Source organism: Podarcis melisellensis (genome assembly GCF_964234715.1).
Source record: "Podarcis melisellensis genome assembly, chromosome: 5".
Classification (NCBI taxonomy): Eukaryota; Metazoa; Chordata; class Lepidosauria; order Squamata; family Lacertidae; genus Podarcis; species Podarcis melisellensis.
The window spans coordinates 70,612,061-70,636,193 of NC_138537.1; the positions used below are offsets into that span (position 1 = coordinate 70,612,061).

Below are 24,133 nucleotides of genomic sequence, written 5' to 3' on the forward strand. Positions count from 1 at the left end.
TTATTGTATTAATTTTCACAACCATTTCCCTCCCAGATTAGCTATACTGTTTACCGTAAAGCAGGAAACTGGCTAGATTTTTAGATGCCACAAGAGACAACACATTTCAAGCTCAAAGCCAGTGAAACTGTAAAGAACGCTCAGAGCAGAAAATTAATTAATCAAGGTCTGGAAAGAATTGGGAGGTTTGTTTCCTAAGGACTATTGTTTGCAAATCACATTAAGTTCTGACTACAGTCAAGGCACAATGCAAAGGGATGTTAGTCATTTGTCTTTCTTAAAGGAATACCTGGGGATCACTCAGGATAACACATACAGCACCCAGCGCTAGTAAATTCAATGTCCGCCTTCCGTCTCCCTCCATCAAGCAGAGTCTCGTTAAGCTTGTGTTCTGCAATTATATCTTCTACTCGGGTGATGTAAAGCAAAGACAGCAAAACCCCAAGGAACTGCAAAATAAAGTGACGAGGATGATCAGAATAGCACCATTCACTAACAGTTTACAATTCCTGCTCATTTGGGGGAAACAATTCTCATTTTAAAGTTTGTACTCCGATAGATATCAAAGGACACAAGTTGAGATTCCTGCACTGCAGGACTAGATGGCCCTCAAGGTCCCTTCCGATTCTATAACAACTATGCTTCTATAACGTGCACCTAGCAACAAGTGTGGATAACCTAGGCATACTAAAATTTGGCCCTTGTCCCCTTAAAAATCTTCAGAAAAGGCAGGTGTGGACCCATAACTCTAAATGTGCTGAAATTTGCACTTTGGTGCACTTCACACATGATTTGCACAGTGCCCAAAGTACTAAAAACATGAGAAATGGATCTCAGACCATTGCTGCTTGAGCTAAGGAATTTCACACAGAAAAACAAAGTGTTTTCGGAAAAGCAAGACTTGACAGCAATGAATCGCTACACCATCCAAAGGATGGATGCTTGAATATAATCCCCCAGGAAGTCAGTCACTGAGATTCTTGACAAAGGTTAGACAAGAGCAAGCCTTCCCCAAACCAAAATGGAACAACTTTGAAGGAAGCCAAGGCATTTCCCAAAAGGTGAAAAACAGCCTGACATTTTCCAAGCTACTTTGAGAAATCTCCCTCCCTCCTAGCCACTCCGATCCTCAAAACATTATTGGTGCCAGGATCACAATCCTCCTAAGCCCTCCTCCCCTCCTCTTTAATTTAGACTTCTTCGATGGCACAGAGGAAGTGGGAGTGGTACTCCAAATGCCACGAGAAGAGAAAGCAGAGAGATTGGGGTTGCTTCCAGAAGACATTATGCCAAAGCAAGCATTACTCTATACTTCCCAGTGCATCTTCTCATCACTTTAAAAGTCTGGTTCTGGGGGAAGCGAGTTTGTTGCACAAAACCTCCCAATCAACTGCAGTTGTACAACCCAAATTACTCGTTTGAGTATTTTCAGGTGGGATTCAATCGCAGTCTGGAATCACCCTAGATTTCTCCCTTCCCTCTCTGGTATGCTGCAAGCATGCTATGGGGAAAACCCCCGAAATCTCATGGGAGTTATACTTTCTCAGAGGACATATGCAATAGCATTTTAATAAGGAAGGAGAAGAAAACAGAAGGGCTTATAAACCCTTTCCTTCCCGATTTGTTAAATGAGGTAATGTTTGTGTAACATATATAGTTTGATGTGCAATGTTTGCCATTTCTACAAATATTTTATTCAGAAAAGCTAATTCAACATGACATGATCACCCTTGCCAACTGCACTCTTTCAACATATCGTACCATTTATATTAGTTATCCTTGCCAGGGCTACTTATTTCCAAGACCAGCAGCAACGGAATCATCCAGGCAGTCATCAGAATCATTAACACCAAGGCTGGTCAACAGATAGCCTGATTGCCCAATCTGGTTCATGAAGCAATTTAGTCAGTTGTAAAAATGTTTTCCATTGTATCATTCATAAAGGATTTTCAAAAGTTGTAATATATATATATTTCTTTTAAATAAATGCCCAAGCACTTAAGCTTTACAGGTCTTGCGGCCTGTCTTTACGGACCACACTGTAAAGGGGTCCAGCTCTAACGCAAACTGACCGATGAATAACAGAGAGGTTTGCCACCTTCTCTGACAGCCCAAAACACATATAGGAAACAAGTGACCCCATGCCACGCATCAAAGCTGCAAACTGTGGCTCACAAACCAACAAGGAAGGAAGGAGCCAAGGCCTTGTCCTGAATATTTCCTTTTAGAGTCTTGCCAGCCTTACCTGTGGCAGCAATATACCAAGCAGAATGCCAGCCATGATGGCATAGTTGTCCAAAAACCAAATCAGTACAGCGCTTGTGCATCCTCTCACATATATCACGTGTTGAACACTCAGGCGCTGTAAAGTAACAACAGAGACTTTTAAGTACACAGCCTGATTTGTCTTACTGAAACAATATGTGCCCTGTATTCAATGCTAACAGCCCCACTGAAATTCACACAAAGAGTTTACTGCTGGGATCTCAGTGGGTTTTACGTGGCAGGTTGAAAATGTCTACTCCATATACTGCGCCTCCCCAGATACTAGGACTGAGATCATCTGAGTGGGTGTTGCTTCCAATTCCCTCTTTGTCAAAGTCCAGACTAATGCCAAAGAGCAGGGGTTTTTCTGCAGCGCCTCCCAAAAGAGACTGACCCCCCCCCCCCCCAGCCAGGGCAGTTTACTGCCGATGATTTGTTTATAAGATGACACTGGTTGCGTTATGATTTAATTGGATTTTTAAAATGATTTTTTATATAACGTTAGGTGCCCTGAGAGATCCCTAGAGCCTTGTTTGAAAGAGTACATATTTTTTAATAAATTACTTTTGAGTTCAAGCTGCCATTTCCAGTTCCATTGGTTACATCTTATCCCAATCTTAAGCTGCAAAGGGATGGGAGAGATGGCAAGCAATTCATTCCTATTTTCAGGCCAACATTACCAGACCAACAACCTGAGACATAGGTCTGTATTTAAGTCAGTTGTTGGCACTAGTGGGAGCCAACACAACTAGTCTCCCTAGCCCAATGGCACCGTCCCCCGAGTGACCCCTACCTCAGATTTGCTTGGGTCAGGAGAACCCCCAAAACAGGGGAGGAAAGGGGGGGAATGGTTTCATCTGGCAAGCAGAAATGCACACTGCAAATGCAACAGCCGCCTTAGCAGAACATTTAATTCCGCCTAAAATGCTTTCTTGCATTGCAAGAAACTTCAACAACAGACTGGTATTTCTGTGCCAGCTGTTACTCACATGCTAGGTCTAAAGAACAGCCCATTCATCTTGCTCCCCGCATCCATGTTTTGCTCCATTGAAGTCAGCAGTAACCTCACTGCAGAATTACCCACAATCACAGAAAATGTGTTTAATAAAAAAAAAACACACAACCCTGTTGCTTGGGCATTTACTCAGAAGTAGATCTGTTTACCTCAGCCTTAAACAGCAGATTGTGGTGTGCCCACAAACAGATCTATTTGTGATGAAGATAACTGGTGCCTTACAAATCATACACATGCTCTTCTTGGCATGTGTGGGTTGCAAAGGCATAAAAAACAGCACAGGAACAAATGAGAAATGGAGAGTTTTCCTTTTCTGGGTCTGCAACAGAAATGCTTGATGGTGCAGACACAAGACTGCAAGTTGTACCCTCAAACAGTAGATCATTTCAAATGGCTTAAAGCTAACTGTATATGGGGGGGAAATATATGTTCCTACCTCTTCGTTCATAGTTTTATATCCACACATGGTATTGATAACTGCTGTCTGGGGGGAAAACATATTTCACAATATGAGTATAGTGCAACATGAATATAATTATATAGCTTATTTTCAATTTTTGGATAATGCAAACTATGAAATAATCAGTATATATTTGGATGTCTTCATTTTACCAGGCCAGAAACAGTACAGTGAGTAAACTGGAAAACAACAGTGAATGTAAGCATTAAAAGCCCCTGCTACGCTTCTTGTGGAAAGTATTTTCAATGCTATTTGGAAGGTACTTTCACATAAAAGTGTGAAGTTGGCACAAATGAGTTGCCTACCGCCACAATTACTACTACAATCTCCCAAATTTCAAAAGCTCAAAGACTTACAACAAGCTTCACAATTCAGTTTGCAGTTACACAGCCCTTGACAATATCCCAATTTATTCAGTGTTCACGTTTCACAAGGCCACAGTTTCTCTTGTGAACAAGAATGGCCAACCTTGAGGGCTGTTAAGGCACTTGAGCCTTGAATCTTGCCCATGAATGCCACTTATGAATCATAACTCTCCTTACTATGAAACCAGGCATGAACAAGGATATCCACACAATACTGCTGCTACTGTTGACCAAGTCCACTGGGAACATCTCTTGCACAAATGAAGAAATCACTTAAGAACAAATTTGTGCCGCTGCTGCTTTTTTTAAAAAAAATTATTGAGTTTTATAAACAAGGATCATTTGGGTATTTAATGATACAAATAAATAAGCCAAGTCTTCTCATGTCAAAAAAATAGCACAATAATTTTGCAGCAATATCTGCAATATATGCTTCAATATATCAGTTCTTGTTTTGTGAATTGGTTTAAACCAAAATACAAAGGGGAAACAGAATAGAACATAACAAATCTGTGCTTCTGTTCAATTAATTTCCAGTCATCTCTGCTGAACAACATCCTATATTCTCCTATAGAAGTTTTATGTGCACAGCAATTGTACTTTCCAAGTGCCTATACTTGCAACGAAACGTGTGTGCAGTTGTCAAGTTTAGCTCTCTAAACACAGTTTGCATGGAATTCACTTCTTCCATTGAAAAGGTGGTATCGGAATAGAAATTAGTGTGGCTTACAGAGAAGTTCCCAGCACCTTGTGCCCTTAGTTACTATTCACAATACGTAACACATAAATGCACTGACTACTTGTGAGGTGTGTCAAGGGATGCTCCAGAAACCTGCAAAGGGTCAATAAGCAAGATGAAGGACCTCCGATAAAGAGAGAAAGTCATCGGAAGCTATGACAGGAATTGTTAAATTGTTTTTCTATCATCTAAACCAACTGGCAATGCCAAAGTTGAAAACCTTTGAATAAAACTAGTCATGATTTAAGTTATAGGTAGTTTTATTTTTTTTAAAGATCTCCAGCTTTGCCAAGCCACTTCAGAGTGCAAACAGTTACATTTGCATGTTACTGAGCATAGTGGAAGAAAAAGCACCTTTTGTTTTATAGGTAGCAAATATGAGGTGCATTTTAAGGGCAACAAAATAGGCTGCCTCAGATGCTTCCTTGATGGCAGGAGTGGCAGTGGAGAAAGTGCTTTCTCAGCAACAAAGATGGCAGCTCAGTGATGGAGTTTGTGCTTTGTCCCAGAAGGTCCCAGCCTTAATCCCCAAGATCTTCAGGAAGTGCGAGGAAAGACTCCTGTCAGAAACCCTGAAAACATTGCCAGGCAGCATTTAGCTAGATGAAGATATATATATGGCCTGACTCAGTAGAAGGTGGCTTCCTAGGTACTATGTCCTAACACTGGGAATGATGCCGCATACAGGCTTCCTTCAGCAGTGACTCTTGGTGGCTGTCATCTTTCTGAAGATGGTGCTGCCCTAGGGACACTGCTCTAAAGCATCCTCCAGGCGTGAGACTGAGCGTCGTGACAGATGTTCCACGCAAACAGAAGTGTCTGTTCTTCAACTGCAGCTGAGCCCAGCTCATGCCCAGCCAGTACAATTTCCACAAGTACTGCAAATGTACACAGAACACAGCTGAATACTGTGTACCACCAATTCTTGTCTTTCCCATCATGAGTCAAGTGGGTTGCCACCCATTTGGGGTTTGTTCAAAGTGGCAACACACAAACACACACACACGTATAAAGTATATTTAACTTGCCTCCTAAAGCAAAAATACTAATAATCACAAATTTCAAAGGAAGCCATAAAACTGCTCTAGAGTTTGGACATCAAAGCTGCCAGCCAGCTAGGATCTTCCACAGGCAGATCTCCTCCTTTCAGGATCTACCACACTGAACACCTGCAGAACTAGGCAAGAGGGTTGGAGGGAAAGTTATGCCTGTTCATTTGCAGGGCAGCAAAACAGCCTCCGCCATTCTGGCAATGGTAAGACCGTGTGCTCTTTAATCAGGATCAGTCCGTCTGCAGAATCACTCTAAGCAATTACAGGATATGGGAGTAGCACATAGGGCTGCCAACTTTTCATTTTAAGATCCTTGGCTCTGTTCTGCTAAGATGTGGGAGGAGGCCACTGGACTGAGTCAGGTCATTCCTAATCCTGCCTTCCCATCAGGTGGGAGTTAGTCCTGTCAAGCTCTGATAGCCTGTGGAAGGAGAAATTGAGCAGACTGTGCCCAGGCATCCCCTCCTAGGCTCTATGAGCAGTGCCATGCCAGAAATGGCAGAACATAAACACGCTTGGACCCAAAAAAGTTCCTTGGCAAGCAAATTTGTGGGCTGCCCCTAAGCTTGGCTGTGATAGGAAGCTGCTTACACCTAGGTATCAGTATCTGAATCTTATGTACTGCATGAAATTTGTCCAAAGATAGAGACGCTGCCCTCACATATTAACAGTACTTTTCCATGACCAGAGAGTAAATGACTAATTACTGCTCACATCTGTACGTTTCCAGTGCAAAAGCCAAGTTGGTTTTGGAAACATGTCAAGCGGCTAAGATTTATTCATCTTGATTTATTTTTTAAAGACTGCCGGTGTGGCATCCTCCAGACAAATGAGTGTTAACAAGACAGTGCTGCAAGATTTCAAGGACTGTTCTGTGATATATGTGGTAACATGTTCTCTTATAACCTAAAAAGGGCAATACTATTTATAGCAACATTACTGGTTTCATTTGGTAATAACGACAAAAGAGATGCAAAAATATTTTGCTAAACAACGTTCTATTATCACCCTCTCTGTCACAAAATCTCAATGGAGCGTCCATTTTTAATTCATCCAAATGTGGTTGAGCTTTTTATTCTATCATACTGATATGATGTTATTACTAGGCTTTCTTTGGAAACATTTCTTAATGGTTATTTTTAATTGGTCAGGAAAAGGTGACATGGTATAATTAATCTTTAATTCCACGAACAGCCTAGAAGAAAACGGATATAATTCTTCATTTGCTTCAAAAAATATTAGGGGGGGAGGGGAATCCAGTACTTAAAATATCTGTAGAAAACCAACACAAATAAACCAATTTATTTTAAAAAAGGGTTCCTAGAACTTTTCCTTTTGGGAAATTGTACTGAAAGAGCCTGTTATCCTTACCAAGGTTGTTTCTGGGTGATCTGCTTTTGTGTGGAAAATGTACACTTGCTTACCATTTGTTACACATAGTCTAAGTGTGCACAGATCATATCAAGCAAGATGAATCACATAACGGACCCTTCCGTGTACAGATCTCCATTCTTGGTGGCAATCTTAGCTTGCCAGACTGATTTTCTTTCATGGGGGAAAAAATCATTTGGTGAGATGTGAGGAACCAACAGGTAACTGCAAAATTAATCCAGAATAATAAATAACTTTTACCTTGTTTGTGACACAACAAGAGTAAGGAACTCCACAAGCTAGTGGTCCTGGGGCACTGCAGTCATGGTACTGGTTTTCTGACCAGTCTTTAAAATCTTCACCACCACAGCACTTGAACTTGGAAGAGGGGAGGGGAAAGGTGTTACACAAAGACAAATCCTTGCTGCAGAAATTTAGAACCTTATTATCAGTAAGAAAAAAAAACCTCGTGATTATTATAGAGGCTTCATGTCCTAATTTTTTCTTCTTCTTCTTCTTCTTCTTCTTCTTATTATTATTATTATTATTATTATTATTATTATTATTATTATTATTATTGGCATGTGTGGAGGTGCCTAACATTATTTACAAATCACCAATTTAAACATATGGAACACAAAACCACCAAAATGTATATTGTTTGCAGCTCTATTCTGGGGTAGGAAGAGCCTGTAAAGAACTCTGTGAGGAAGTCTCAAGGCCTGATCCTACCAGATTCCAAAGCAATCCCAGATTCCAAAGCAATCCCTATTCACTTTAGAACCCCAAATTATAGGTATAAGGGAGCCTTCCCCAACCTGGTGTCCTGGCTGGACCTGATGTAAGTTACGTCCAAAACATCCAGATGTAAGTCCAAAACATCCAGAAGACACCAAGTTGGGAAAGGCTGACCAATATGTTGCTTTAAATTTATGCTATATGATGTCTAGTCTGACTGCAAAAAAGGAAAGAAAAACACTAAAGCAAGGAATGTGTAGGGTTGAAATAGGAACAAAAAGGGCAGGAGCTATCTAGCCAAAGTTCTGAATACTGTGTACTTTATTTGTGTGTGTGTGTTTAATTTAATGGCTAAAATATCATGAAATCCCCATACATTTTGAACGTAGCATCTTCCTTCAGGCAAAACAGCCACAGCCAAAAGTGGAGATCTGCTGATGACTACACTCCTGAAGGTCAAACTCAAAAAACATTTGGATTGTGATGCGCTATTTACAATAAGCATCATAAAATGATTGATTAAACTTTCCTTTGCATCATTTGTGACCTTCAGCTTCTATTTGCCGCATCAAAATTTCCTCAGCTTTGACTACGCACCACAGAATCATCCCAGATTTTATGAGTATCATTACAGAGTAAAAGAGAATAGCTAATGTAATTTCATTTATAAAACAAGAACTAGAAAACTAAACACTGTTAATCAATCATTAACGCATTAACTAAACATCTCATTGGCAGGGACCTAAACAAGGATAAACCAGATACTTACGAGAACTCTAAAACTTTGTGTATACATTTAACGAAAGGGCGACTTGGAAAGCTATGAATTAGTACACGCCTAAAACAATTTGTTCCTGACCTTTTTTTAAAAGAAGGCTGTCCCCTTTAAAAAATATCTTATAAGGAACACAATTCACCACGATGGTCTTCTGAGCAAGCCTCATTGAAATGAGCATTTATGTTTATGCACACCTCCCTTCATTTCAATTTAGTTTGCCCAAAAGAACCTCTCTTCTGGCTTGAGTCCAAAATCTTCACCATAAAGTCAAAGTTGTCTTTTAAATGTTGGGAGTTTTCATCTATATATCTATACACATGCTCTTCTTTTCCGTTTCATTTAACATCTCTGTAGCTCAAGGCAAAAGCAACCCAGTAAGTATTTCAACACAAACCAATGAGTCAATTAAGCATGCTATGGCATAAGACACAGTCGTGGTTTCAAAACAATTTCTAACTCTCAATGGCCTATTTCCATCAGCAAGGGTTTCAAGTTCCGACAAACACCTTAGTGCCTGGCAATGTATGTATGGAAACTAAATCATAAAAATTGTAAGCAATTAACAGAGCCATCCAAACCCCCAGCTCACCATGCTGGAGGGTCTGAATGGAGGAGAGATGCCCCTGCCCAGCTCTGCCAGCCTCTACCAGTGGGGGGGGGGGGGTCCACTGTCAGCAAGGAAGCCACCCCAGCGCTGAGCATCCCAACACATCCACCTGAACAGTAATAGCTGGAAGCTACTGCTATATTGCAGCACATGGGATCAATGAATAGCCTACTACTGTTTGATTAATTTGACATCCAAAAACCAACCTCCTTTTGAACAAAATCCATTATGTTTTTGAAGTCCAAGTCATCGTAGTAATTCACAATCCCTCTTCGGATGTTCTCATTTACAAAGTCAATTGTCTAAAGGGGGAAAAAAAACTAAGTAAGATCAAGCACACATAATTTGAAAAGAAAAAAGTATAAGCATGTGCTCATACCATCCATAACGGACAACACGTTTTAACCAGTCTATTCAGCGGTGGGGCTGAGAATGATTGTAATGTTTTTTAGACTCTTAGTTCTGATAAGCTGCTACAAAATGAAATGAAAGAGAAAAATTTAACATGCTGTAAGTTCTCACACTTCCTTTGGTATCTTAGAAAGATGATGATGATATCTACAATTTAATGTAAGAATCAAAGGCAGATTATGGGTCAAGAATGTGGAACTGATTGACAGCCCTAAAAATAAGCAATATGCAAGAACTAGTCTGGTATTAGGCCCTGTCAATATATAAAATTGTAGGAAAACAAGAACCTACTCCTGCAAATGTTTGCTTATGGTTTAATAGTTGTTTTCATGCAATAAATGTGAAACATCTTACTTAGACCACTATGTAGGATCCACAGAATTAACTTAATGAAAAAGTGGCTTTGTTACAATATTTTTGCATTTTCCCAGCATACCAACTGGAGTGTTTTGCCAATGGGAAAATGTGATTTTCCCTCTCATTCACATTGCTGCGTGGAATATGGTTAACTGTTGAACAATGCCTGCGATGTATCATAAGTGACAAATAATACATCCTTCCAATGTCCATTTTGTAGCATTTGGGTTTTTTTCTTTATTTTTACTGCTTTAGAAGATAAAAACTCTCCCACTATACCATTCCAATCTGGAGATTGTAATCTCTCCCTTCAACAAATGGTGGGTACCAGCAAGCTCTCCTCTCCTCCAATTTGTCCACACACAGAAAATTATTTGAAGATTGAATACGCCCCTACCATAGGCACTATCTCCCCGGGGCCCTGCGTGCCCAAGCACCCAGATAATTTCCCATATAGGGGCTGGGCACCAGCAAAATGCAGGAGCTGGAACGCAGGCTCCACACCGCATGGAAAGAGCACCGAGTTCAGGCGGGGAGGTGGGAGAGAGAGTGTGGAGTTAGGGGGTGAAAGAGTGTAGAGTTGGGGTGGAAGAGAGCACAGAGTGTGGGCGGGGTGGGAGAAAGAGCAAGGAGATCAAGCATGGGGTGGAAGAGAGAGCGTGGAACTGGAGAGAGAGAGAGAGAGAGAGAGAGAGAGAGAGAGAGAGAGAGAGAGCGCGCTGGAGGGAGGAGTCCTGTCACTGTGCTGCTGGAGCTTGTGTCCCGCCCCACGCTATGACATCATAACAGCACAGCATGCATCATGTCATGGCATGTGCATGATAATGTCACAGTGTGGGCAGGGGGCAAGTCGTGCTGGGCACCCACAGTGTGGGGTCCAAATCAGCACCGTTGTCCCCAACATCAAATGCTGGAGTATAAAATGGTTCTTTAAAACAAACAAACCAACCAGAAATTACCTATCTCCCACATGAGTATCATTCTAATAGCAGGATACACCCCGTAATGGCTAAGTTCTTCAAAAAAAAAATCAACTTGCGAGGCCCAAGATCTCTATCTGCTCAGGCCGAATCCTGTCTCCATTGGTGCACCATTCCTTTTCACATAGATACAATATTCAGTTTGAATGGTGGGAAAATGCAACATTCACACTACAGAAATACTACTTTGAGGAAAGGCATCTGAAGGTACAACATCATAACTGAAAATTTATTATGTGTGTGAAGGGGTCCCTATTATCTCAAACTTTTATTCACTTCACTATTATTAGCAAGCAATCAGTTTCCCCGAGTTAGACATTCAAGGTAGACAAGCGTTTGCAAATCAGAGGACTTGTACGTCAACTTTTAGAGACAAAACAGGCTTGTCAGGCCAGCTCGTGCTGCAAGAGGAAACACCAAGCTCCAAGCTTCTCCAAAACACTAATGGCTCAGAATTGCTTACTAGCTCTTGGAACAGGCTGACCGAAACCTACCTGTAAAATGAGAAGCTTGGGGGAAGGAAGTAATTTACATCTCCACCCTTTGGGCCTAGCCAGAATGAGTGTATGCCTCATTATTACAAGTTAAGAAGGGACATTACAGTGCTGCAGGTAGGAATTTCTATGCCTGGGCAGGCTCTCAAGTCTTTATCCATGCCTTGTGGAACTGATGCTCAGGCAAGTTAAAAATAGTTGTGGACTTTTAAGGATGCTGCTGCTGAAATTCCAAGTTCTCACTACGCAGAATGAATCGCTCTTGCTCTTTGCAAAAAACCTGCTGTCCAATTAACAAGTTTGCTCTATCCCTCTCACTTTGGAAGAGACTCGAGTTGGGTTCTCCTGCGTGGTCAAGCAGTTTCTCTTGATTTGGGGGGGGGAGCTATATTCCACACCCCAGAATCAGTTATGATATTCCTGCCCCTCACTGGGTCAATGGGGTCCATCTGCCAGTGCTGAGAGCTATTTTCAAGCTGTTGTGTGCGAGTGGGTGGATGCAAACAAGCAAGAAAACGATCGCCTCTGAAGCATTCTGTGCAGGCTGATGAAGGAAATTAAAACAACAGTTGACTGGTACCATGAGGCATTTTTAGGCAGGGAACAACCACAAGTTATCATCCAAATCAAGAAGCTTTAGGGGTGCTGCTGAGTGTTCCCTGGACTAGAGCTGCATGCCTGGATGAAAGCTTCTGAACACTGGGGCTTGAGGCACATCTACAGCTCATGATTCACCTAGCAAGGAGGGATGTTTATTCCAATCTTTAGCTGGGGGGGCACAGAATGTGAGAAGGGAGGTTGCCCTCCAACACCTGAGCTAACTTCCTCTGCTCACATTTGTTTGATTTGGCTATTATTCCACAGTTCTTCTGATTGTTATATTTTAACATATACAACCTTTTCACCAACTTACTGTGTTTCAAGTCTTTTCCCAAGGCATGGGAACAATGTGATACATGTCTTCTAAGAAGAAAAAAGGCCCTCTTGACTTCAATGGGACTTACTCCCAGGTGAGTGTGTGCAGGATTACAGCCTAAATGTCCTGTATCGTGTTAGGCCACAGGCAGAGAGCCAGTGTGAAGCTGCAGTGGTACCACGATGCCTGATTTGAAAATCTCCGAACAAGGTAATCTGACATCTTGAAAATGTTAATGCATTTCTCCATACTGAAAAGAAACTTCACATAACATAATCTAAGCAATAATGTATTGAGTGATATTTGATGCCTATATATTGTGCTCGTATCCAGGCTGCACAGAGGCAAGTTGTCTTGTTCTATCGTATTTATGCTACTGCACACATGCAAGGCCAGCAGGCAGGTTGGAAGCTTCAGAGGGGTAGCGGACTGCCAAAGACAACTTGCCGATCCTTATCTTCCTAAAGCACTATGAAGTTATATTCTGGCAACACTCAAAGCTATTCCCAGTTTATGACAAAATGTTAGAACAGTTACAACCAACCAGTTACAGAATCTTTAGTTTATTAGCTACCAGGCTTTTAGCCTCAGTTAATGTTCATTTTGCCAATACTCAATTATGGGTGTCTTTTGAAAATACTGAAGGAAGTGCAAGGCATCATATACGTATTTCCTTCTTTTTGGAAATAAAGACCATCTTTCTTTCTTTCTCTCTTTCTTTCATTTCCTACTGCAGTAACACACAAGATTCTTTAAAGCCTGAAAAATCCAACAAATTGGCCCTTAACAGGAACTTCCCTTTTGCTGCTGTCAAAGTCTCCTCTGGAAGACAGAAAGGGGAGCCCATTGTGAACCATCTAGCCTGGTGATGAGCAGCCCCCAACCCCCTCTGAAATGTATTTAGACTAGTGTGGGCTCTTGGAGTGCTGTAAGAGCAGCACTTGAAGTGTGTTATTAGCTTCATTCATACATATTGTTTAAGTCTAACTGTTGAAGTCTAATTGTTTCTTTGTAATACTGAATTTATCCTATTCTGGTTGAAAAGTTTTTGCCTTACTTGAATTCACTGACATTGATATTTGGTTACAAACTGAATTTTCCCCAAATGTTGTATTTTTGATAACTTAATGAGTTGCTTTGGGCACAGCTGACTACGGAAAAACAACATACATACAAATAAACTAAACTCACAGCCTACTGAACATATAGTGTGGTATTAGGCACTGAATCTAACTTCCTAAGAATCTCATATTTCATTTTTTAAAATGGTAATAGTTTTAGCCTTTAAGGTAAAAACATACACTTTGAACTGCTGAAAAGCCAGAAGGATAAAAAGAGTTTCTATGAACATTGCAGAATAAATTACACAAAGTAAGAAATTATGAAAATTTGCTTGATTTCTGTAAGTTACGTAGTTGTTTAGGGCACAGAATCAGGAGTGCCAGAATGCAATTTTATTTTTACAGTAGTGTTTGCAAGCCCTAATTTTCTTGCAATCTTGCTACTCAAATACATGATCTTCTGTGACTCTTCCATAATAATCAGTAATTTTGCTTTGAGATAAGTGAGTACTGGTTCCATTTTTCCATAACAGATAGGGAGAAGTTTTTTTAAAGGTACCTTTTCTTGAATATTTCAGTTTTCTTACCTGATTCCTGAACATTAAGGCCATAACTCCACCAATTAATTCAATGAGCAAACAAATTCCCAAGATGTACATGAACTGCAAAAGAATTTCAAAAATATTACGTAAACATACAAAATCTAAAATCTTCAGCGCTGAAATCATGACTCACGACGTCCAGAGAAATTAAGCAACTTTTAGAACTGCTATGATTAGGCAGTGCCACTGGAGCACTTGCCACTGCTACTCTGCAAAGACCCATGTGCCTCGGGGGGTGATCTTGCCTCTCAACTACTGCGGATGAGCAGCAGGCGGCAGCAGCAGCACAGCACAGGAGATGAAGGCAGACCTGTGGCACCACAGTCAGGCCCCCAAGCCGCCTTCATCCTCCTCTCTTGAGTTCTGTGCAGCGTTCATGTTTTAGACTCTATTACGCAATGGACCGAAGACCTTAATGCCCTTGCTACATTCGAACATGCTTTTTACAAACAAAATCCATTTTGTTTGGATCCCTGTTCAGACATTTGAATATAGTGAAGTTTACTGAGTGGTTAATGTGAGAGGTGTTCTTTTTCTTCCTTCCCCCTTTTTTCTTTATAAATTTACAAGGCTTTGAAATCGAAACATGCAGCACTGGCTGGTGAGGGCAACTCACTAGAAGGGAAACACAAATCATCGCAATCTGGCAAACGGAAAGGGGAGGGGCCTTCTCCCTGTTACATTTGGTCATCAAGGAGACACTTGTGGCATGGGGGCGCTGCAGCCAGCACGATGCAAGCACATATAGTGGTACCTCGGGTTACATATGCTTCAGGTTACAGACTCCACTAACCAAGAAATATTACCTTGGGTTAAGAACTTTGCTTCAGGATGAAAACAGAAAGGTTAAGAACAGTTTCAGGTTAAGAACAGACCTCCAGAACGAATTAAGTATGTAACCAGAGATACCACTGTAGTTGCTAGGTGCCAAAGTACAGAACAGCTATTTGATTTGCCCATCTTAATGTTTCACTTCAAAACTTAGTTCCCTTTAGTTAGGCAGATGCTTTCTGTATGACCTCTCAGAGGTCAAAAGGGTCTCTCATCAGTTCTTTTTCTGTCATTTTAGCAGAAGATTGCACACAATATATTCACTTACAAAACAGTTTCCCAACTGATCTTCAGAGAACTTTCCGAGTTTCTTCCTTGAGGGGATCAATACGTTTATTATTAAGCAGGTGGCAAGACTTCCGAATGTTGTAATGTCTCATAGGCCTACTATGATTCTTAGTTCTGAGCTTGTCATTTTAAAATCATTGGCTTCATGGAGGCTGTGGTTTTGTATTTTATACTTTGCATTTCGTCTCCTTAGTCAGCTTACTCTAATAAACATCTGAGTGCTGCAGAGCGAGTGGGCTGCTCTAATATTGTAATCATCAATTCACGTATATACATGAGATTGGCAGTGGAACACCCCACCTCCACTACTGACTCCTGGTTCTTAAAGGGAACAGTAAGAAGGCTTCCCTCCCCTTTCCTCACATCCAGCAGTTTTGCCTAGCTAATCACCAAAGAGACCAAACCAAAGGGGAATAAGTCCTCAGCAACTTTTCCTCCTGTGGAATTATTTGTACTACTAAGGATCTTCTCGTTTACTGTTTTCTTTAATGCATTCCGCAGGTCTTTATAAATGCCCTGCTTTGCATGGCACTAAATTTCTTTGTTACTAAAATTAATCTGGCTCCTTGATATATGCCAAACACCATTGTGTTCACCACACCACTCTCCTTTTCTCTCACTTGCTTGCTCAGTCTCTCATTTCACAAGCAGCACAGCTCAGGATAGAATGCTAATGAGTATCTACAGGAACCCCTAAAGAATATCATGGTTTTGCGTATCCTGAAGGTGGGGTGGGAGCTCATTTGTTGTAGGTTATTATATTGGCAATGAGATGGCAGTATTTTTAAGCAATTAAGAAAAAAACAGGCCCCTCTGGACACATCAACACCATTCATTCAAAGTAAGCCTATTTGGGAATGTCACAATTTGGCAAATACACACAGGTTAAGAACAAACCTCCAGAACGAATTAAGTTCTTAACCCGAGGTACCACTGTAGTGTTAATTAATTATTGTTGTTTACTTTTCATTCTCAACATTTCTCTATATTTAATTTGCATATTGATTGTTTTATGCATATTGATTGTTTTACTGTTGATGTGAAAGTGTCAATCACTGGTTCTACCCCAAAAGGAATCATGGTGCTACTTTAGATCAAAGGGCTCTTTTCATTAATAAATACGTTATATAAAAATATGACACTTTTTTTAAAAAAACATATAGATGGATAAAGTTCAATCATACATGCTGTGAAAGAAACCTGCTCTGCTAACCTGGAGGCAGTAAATCAATGGATTTCAGTTTAAATAATAAGTAAATACATTTTGTGAATGAAAATATTTTATCCTGACCGCTTTTAACATCAAGTTATGTAAACACATGTTAAATATTTGTTAAATTTAAAAACATTTTGTATGCCTGAATTTACATTGCATTTTTCTTACATAAATCTTACTTTTGTTTAAGAAGGCTCTTTCAGCTGTACCCACATTTTCTCTAAAACCATGATTAAGTGCCACTAAAGTAAAGCATTTGCCTTTGACAACTTCGTTTACACTGGTTAAATTAGAATCCATCTTGCACTTTCCTTTCTCTCTGCTATTTATCCAAAGAAGGAAGTTATTAGCTAAGCTGGCTTAAAGCTGTTTACAGAATAGAGATCAAAATAAGTTTTATAAACATCAAGTTCAGGTTACAAGTAGACTCCTACTTATATAAAAGTACTTACAGCTTGAAGAAGGCATAAGTTGTCCCTTAAGGAAGCCAACACACCCACGAAGGAAACGAGGAACATTATAATACCTAGGAGTATTAGAAGAATGGCTGGAGCTAAAAAGGCACTTTCAAGGGTTTTATATTTCTGTCTTTCAACTTCTGCATAAATGCCAACGGCTAAGACAAACGCTCCTAGCAACTGTAACAGAAAGAAAGAGAAAGTGTTTGTTATTGTTGTTTTCCAAACAAAACCAATGGCTGTATTTTAAACTGACTTATTAAAAAGAGAAAATCAAATTACTGCTTATTTCACAAAAGTACAAACCAGCAGGAATCTTGAAGGTGGAACTTAAAAAAAACAAAACAAAAAACCCTTAAACCAGGTTCAGCAAACTGGAAGCATCAAGCACACAGCATTATTTTGTCTGGTCCCTAAATCAGGGGCAGATTGTATTTCCAACAGGCCATGTCACAACCAAAACATTATTGAACTGTTCTGTAGCCGAACTGGAAATGTATCGGTGGCAAGTCCACTTCAGCCAAGAGTCTTGTGCCACTTTCATAAAAGGTTCATACTAATAAAACAATATCATTTTGTTAAAAGGATAATTGTGTTAATCTTTAAAGTGCCACAATACTCAATGTTTGTTTTTATTGATAATAGTGGTGCACGAGGTAGCCTTACACTCTGGTCTTAATGGCCTTATAGGGACACCCAAGCATACAGTAAGGTTGGTAGGACAATAGCTTTGTAAACAAGCATTTTGGTTTCCCTGTGAATGTCCCAGTCCTCAAGAACTCTGCGCTCCAATCGGGACAGGTGAACTAATGCCAGTGTCCTGGAAGAAGCAAAGATTCTAAGCCAGTGTCTAAGCAATGATTCTTCAACATCAACTTCGTTGGACTGGTCATGGATGATTATTGTCTTCCAAAGCAACTACTCTATTCTGAACTTAAAAATGGAAAGTGTAATGCTGCTGGTCAACAAAAGAGGTTTAAAGACTATTTAGATGCAGTGGTTTGGTCCAGGGTGATATTTCTTCTGTTCTTGTTCTACCTGAATCAAACTAATGAAAATAATGTTTAAAACTGTTTGTCTACTTATTTTCAGCAGCCTTCTTATCCAACATTTTAGAAGAGAGAAAATCAGTTTATCCTGCTACATGATCATCTAATGCAAATTGAATATGATTTAATAAATATTAATACAGTATCTAAATTTGTCAGGACTGCAGCACATGGGGATGTTTAAGCTTTCCCTCCCCTCAACCATGATCCTGGTGGAAATATTCCCCACAGTGCTATTAGCTCTGGGGTGAAAGGTCCTGTCTCCATATGGCCCGAGTGACCAATCCTGAATTGTATTTTTAGAGCTCCCATACCTCAACACACTCACAGCTTCAAAATTTCTCCCATCAATAACCAAGAGAGCCGGGGAACTAAGGGGAAATCCTTTTTTTATATATATATAAAAGCAGTGCCAAAATACACTTCTAAGAAATATAAACCATTGCATTTATCAAAGTTAAAAATAAGCATAGCTTTAAAAAGGTCTCTTTTCCCTCAATAAAAATTCCTCTGAGGAAGAAAAACTGCCAAAGAAGGCAGTTTAAAATAAACTGAGAAAGGAGTGATCCTCTCACCAATCTTTTATGACAAAAGTGTATTGGCTGGGAGGGGCCTCTCCATTTGAGGTTCTTAAGTGGCTCCATTCTAGAAAAGTCTGACTTTTGGTTGAAGCCTTCATCCATAAATAGGAATGTGTGCATCATTATACAAAGAAGTGCCAGCCTTCCTAGGCATATTGGTGCTGGTTAGAACATAAGACTTGACACTGTGACACTGAATGACCAGGGTGGAATCGTGTGTTGGGCAAAAGCAAAGCTTTTGACCAGAGAGAATAAGGAGGCACGTTTGTGCATTTCTCAGAATATGCAAACGCTGTATCTGTGTATGGGAGGCGGGGTACACAAACAAGCCCCGCTTCAAAAGCCTCATGCATGTCATCCTGAGAAGCATCAAGGGTTCAAACATTTGTCCCTGCCCCCATCCACACTTAGGTATTTGCACGTTCAGGGAAATGCCCCTACATGTCTCTGCTGTATCTTGAAGGAAACAGCCTCCCAGTCATGGAGATGTAAGGTATGTAAAGGTAAAGGTAAAGGTACCCCTGCCCGTACAGGCCAGTCGTGACCGACTCTAGGGTTGCGCGCTCATCTCACTCAAGAGGCCGGGAGCCGGCGCCGTCCGAAGACACTTCCGGGTCACGTGGCCAGCGTGACGAAGCTGCAACTGGCGAGCCAGCACCAGTGCCGCACACTGAAACACCGTTTACCTTCCCGCTATAAAGCGGTACCTATTTATCTACTTGCACTTAGGGGTGCTTTTGAACTGCTAGGTGGGCAGGAACTGGGACCGGACAACGGGAGCTCACCCCGCAGCAGGGATTCGAACCGCCGGCCTTGCGATCAGCAAGTCCTAGGCACTGAGGTTTTACCCACAGCACCACCCACATCCCGTAAGGTATGAGGTAGCCCCAAATCTCATTTTGGGGTGCCAAGATATTATGAAATTCAGTTCCTTGTTTAGGCTGCTAATGCAGCTCTCTGTTGAACTGGGAACTAATAATAAGGAACTGGGAACTGGGAACCTACATCCTAGCCGCCTGGAATACAGATAACTTTAACTGTAAATAGGAAATTTAGCTAGCGTCACACAAAAGTAAGGAATTTCCCCATAAGGATAAAGAACAGCATGAACCTTCAGTGGTATTTTAGTCGAGGATCTATTAGCTGTGATGCCTAAATAGAGTGAAGAAAGTGAGTAATCCTTCAGATGATATCAGCCCGGGATCTGAAGATCCAAACAGTTCCAGCTAAACTTGAGCCATAAAAAAAATAGCCAAAATATTTCTAAAATGATTTTTGGCATTATTAATAAAACAGATTGGCAAGTTCCGTTCCCCAATGTAGGTAGAATTATGCTAATGAAAACTGAATTATCTGGCAGTACCGTAATTTCTAGAACTAATACACAGAAAGCTACAATGCAAGCACAAACACAATTATAAGACCTCTATATTCACACTTTTAACTGGATCTTAAGTTTAGTTCCATGACCCCAATGACCTTCAACTCACTTCAGTGAAACAAAACAATATTTTGACACAGCAACTGCTACCTAACCTTTCATCTCATTCAACTTACTCACTGTTGAGGCAGCCATTATTGCCATTATTGCCCAATGAAAGCCTCTAACTATACCCACAAGACAAGTCTTGTTTTACTTTTCTTAAGAAGCCCAGGGGTCCAGCAAAATATTTCATATTTACAAAGCAGAAGTTCATATCCAGAATGCAAGTCTTCTAAACAATGAAAGCACAACGAAGGGTGTTAACCGATTCAAAATGTGCACTCTTTTCTTAAGAGATCAAAATGCATTTAGTCAAGCATTTTTTGCAAGAAACCCAACACAACTTAAAGGGGTAAGATCAGGGGTTGCTAACCTCTGAGCCACCACAAGTGGTTGAACTCCAAGGGCAAGCATGATGGGAGTTGGAGTGCAGCAACACCTGCAGGGACAAATGTTACCCACACCTGAACTAGGTTGTTCACCCAAAATTGGCGAATAGTTCACCAACAGACCACAATCTACCCTCTTCCATCTACTTCCTGATGTTTACTAACCATAGTTTGCCATGATGTTAAACAGAATTTGAAACGTTGGTTTGAAGATTGTTTGCAAACCATGATTCAGAGGTTAGCACAAATCATAAGGTGCAAATTGGACATCACAGCAATGTGAGCTGTGGAGGAAGTGGAGAACGGAATAAGAGCACGTGCAAACTCGCAAAGGTACTCCCAGCCACAAAATCATGGTTGGGCATTGTGTTTTAACTGAGCTACATGTTAGTTAAGTGGTGTTGTGTATTGATTGAGTGATACTCACAGATCTGAAGATACAATAATGAACAAAGTAAGGGTCAGTTCAGACTTAATTATTCCTAGCTTCATAAACCATGAAGCCAAGAACGAGTGTCAAAACCTTACGCTCCTCTTTTGCCTCTCCCATTGCAAGTCCTCTTCAGTGCAGATATCTTGGTTTGTTTAAACTAAAGCCCCTCTTTTCATCTTTAGCTTTAGGTTAATTCCTGGCCCTGGAATAATGTACTGATTAGTAAGCAAACATTAAGCCATAGTCTCTTATTTCATCTAAACAGGGAACTCTAGTTTAAACAAACCAGGCTCTCCAGACCAAAACCAGTGCAGAAGAGAAAAGTGTGTGTGTATCTAACACTCCGCATAAACTATTATTCATAGTAACAGGGAACATTATGTCCAGTCCAGATCCTCATGTGTTAATGGTTAATTAATCCAGTATAAGTATGACTACAATCCAAAGTGACAGCTGAACTGTCTTTCAAATAGTATGAAAGCTTGGGGCTTTTACTGGAATAAGTCTTATTAGGAGCAATATCATTCAATCAGTCGGTCATATTACACTGTCACTGTGTAATAAGTGTTTTACAAGAACAAGCACACATAGATAGATCCCTGTCCCAAGGTGCTTAGTCTATATTCAACACAGCAGAGAAAGAAAAGGGAAGGGAAGGAAATGGTGGCGATTGTAAACAAAACAGGCTGTTTGAATTAGATCTGCAAGCTCTTATCAATTCATCCATGTGACTAATTCATTAAATATTTCCTTATAGGTTAAAATTTGCCTCCCTACTAATGTGGGTGTGCCACAAGCAAAAATTGAGACTTTGAACTCAGAACTATGCAGGCCACATAAATGCATGGTTTTTATCTTCTGCACTTCTTAAGAAACCTGTGTGTTTGCAATGTTGGTTGCAGAATGATGGGTGCATGACAACACAAAAAAATTAAGCATATGTACAATTTTCAGGGGACGCAGGTGGCGCTGTGGGTTAAACCACAGAGCCTAGGACTTGCCAATCAGAAGGTCAGCAGTTCGAATCCCAAGGACGAGGCAAGCTCCTGTTGCTGGGTCCCTGCTCCTGCCAACCTAGCCGTTCAAAAGAATGTCAAAGTGCAAGTAGATAAATAGGTACCGCTCCGGCGGGAAGGCAAATGGCGTTTCCGTGTGCTGCTCTGGTTCGCCAGAAGCGGCTTAGTCATGCTGGCCACATGACCCAGAAGCTGTGTGCCGGCGCCCTCGGCCAATAAAGCCAGATGAGCGCTGCAACCCCAGAGTCAGTCATGACTGGACCTAATGGTCAGGGGTCCCTTTACCTTTACAATTTTCAGAGACTATTTCTGTTTAAACAATTTTTACTGAAAATTGAATTATTTTATTATTAATGGTTCAACAGAACCAGAAGAAAATTTCAGGGCAGGAGGAGATGACAAGGAAATATGACCCTGCCTTTTCTAATAGTCACTGCTAGCATATGATCGCTTTAGAGAAAGGCAGCAGGTGTCACAACCACTTTAATGCCTCTTTTTTTTCCTTCCTTGACTGAGTCAGGGCACTAGTTTGCCAGGTTAAAAGCCTACAGCTAAATTCACCGCACAAGTCAAGCTACAACTATTCTGACCGCACCCCTGAAGGGTCTCCTCCGTTACATACTTTGAAATCGGCGTTATTTTAGCCTCCCACTGACAAAAAAATAAATAAATAAAAGCACGTGCTTATCGAGCGAGCTGTTTGCTTTCCCGTCACTGGGTAGGATTGGAAACCATTGCAAGTGGACGGACCGCCCCGGCGTGTTCGGAGGAGGAAGAGGCGTGTGTGTGTGTGTTTGTGTGTGTGTGGTTTCTGTGCGCAACTCCCTGAACAACAACAACAAAACCCCCCTCAGATTCCCACACGCTGCGGCCGGCCGGCGCGTTTCCTGGTGCTTCTTTCCAGCAGCCTTACCCACATCGCACCACACCTGTTGCTAACAGGTCGCCCCGGTTCTGTGAGAAAAAACACAAAAGGCAGCAGGAGGGCATCCCTGGGGCAACCCCGCGCGAGCACGGAGGTGCATTTCTCCCCCTCTCCCCACCCCCCATGGCAGCTCCTCGCTCGTCGCCCCGCTTTCCTTCTGTCTTGCCTGCCCCAGCTCGGCGGCTCCACCCTACTACAGGGGAGCTGCTGTCGCCGCCGGACGGAGGTGCGGCCCGCGCGGCCCTCGCACTCACCCAAAACACCGTGGAGTAAGTGATGAGCGTGAACTTGAGGCACAGGTAGTTGAAGCGCGCGCAGTAGCGGACCTGCTCCGAGTCTCCCCTGGACCGCGCCATCCTCCTCCCTCGGCCTGCTTCTGCCGCGGCCCGGGCGCCTCCCCTCCGCCAATACTGTAATCCCTCCGCCGCCGCCGCCGCGCTTCCTGCTCCTCCCGCCCGCCAGCCAGCCACCTGCGGAGCCCCAGGCCGCGAGCGACGGCGACGGCGGCGGCGCCTGCTCTGCTCTTCCCTGGAAGCGGCTCGCCTGCGCCAGACGGCGGGAGGAGCCTGCCTGTGTCCCCGAGGGCAGCCGGGAAGGGAGAGGCGAGAAAGCGACGGCGCCCCGGCTTCCTGGAGCGGCAGCTAGTCGGAGACTGCGCCGCTTTCGCACCTCAAAACGAGCCGCAGCCCCGGGGATTTTTCGCGCCCTCGGAGGGGCTCCCGCTGCGCTTGTTTAAGCTCTGATTGAATCGCCGCAGGCTGCGCGTTCTCCTCGAGCTCCAGCGTCTACACGTGTGTGTGTGTTTCTGACACTTGATTACTATGCTCCATTGCATCGGATGAAGCAGGCGTTTAATTCACAAGCGCTGATGTCATAATAAATTTGTCTTTCACGTGCGGTGGCAGCCTTAACACAAGTACCCTTCTAGATATCGTTAGATATCCTACTTACTTGGGAATAAGCCTCATTTGGCAGCCCTGTTTAGGGAAGTTTTAAACGTTTGATGTTTTACCGTGCTATTAATATTCTGTTGGGAGCTGCCCAGAGTGACTGGGGAAATCCAGCCAGATGGGTGGGATATAAATTATTATTATTATTATTATTATTATTATTATTATTATTATTATTTCTGAATAAGCATGTGTGGAAATGTGCTGTAAAAGCCCCACCCCACTTGTCTTCTTGTTGTTTTTTAAATAATATTTTATTAAAGTTTTCTTGGTTTACAAAGGTATGTGCAATGTCTCTTTTTT

General features: G+C 41.7%; 1 protein-coding gene across 3 annotated transcripts; it reads right to left on the bottom strand.

Moving 5' to 3' along the window:
• Window positions 1-258: 258 nt before the first annotated feature.
• On the bottom strand, window positions 259-23,933 carry TSPAN15 (tetraspanin 15). 3 transcript variants are annotated; one of them, XM_081913205.1, is made up of 8 exons: window positions 23,135-23,918; window positions 16,999-17,184; window positions 14,197-14,271; window positions 9,597-9,692; window positions 7,529-7,645; window positions 3,717-3,764; window positions 2,246-2,362; window positions 259-449 (listed from the first exon to the last, which is right to left on the bottom strand). In XM_081913205.1, the coding sequence occupies exons 1-8, from the start codon at window positions 23,234-23,236 to the stop codon at window positions 297-299; spliced, it is 894 nt and encodes a 297-aa protein (XP_081769331.1). In that variant the 5' UTR covers window positions 23,237-23,918; the 3' UTR covers window positions 259-296. The 3 variants fall into 3 exon arrangements, with proteins under 3 accessions (XP_081769331.1, XP_081769332.1, XP_081769333.1); XM_081913206.1 differs by lacking the exon at window positions 3,717-3,764 and having other exon boundaries at window positions 23,135-23,922; XM_081913207.1 differs by lacking the exons at window positions 2,246-2,362; window positions 3,717-3,764 and having other exon boundaries at window positions 23,135-23,933.
• Window positions 23,934-24,133: the final 200 nt, after the last annotated feature.

What these genes read in the sequence shown, in the direction of transcription:
- TSPAN15 (XM_081913205.1), bottom strand. Translation starts at nt 23,236, where the DNA reads ATGGCGCGGTCCAGGGGAGACTCGGAGCAGGTCCGCTACTGCGCGCGC. An exon ending in CTTGTTGTGTCACAAACAAG is followed by an intron (nt 3,765 to 7,528) that starts GTAAAAGTTATT and finishes TTTTCCCCCCAG; the next exon opens with ACAGCAGTTATCAATACCAT. An exon ending in ATAAAACTATGAACGAAGAG is followed by an intron (nt 2,363 to 3,716) that starts GTAGGAACATAT and finishes GTTACTTTACAG; the next exon opens with CGCCTGAGTGTTCAACACGT.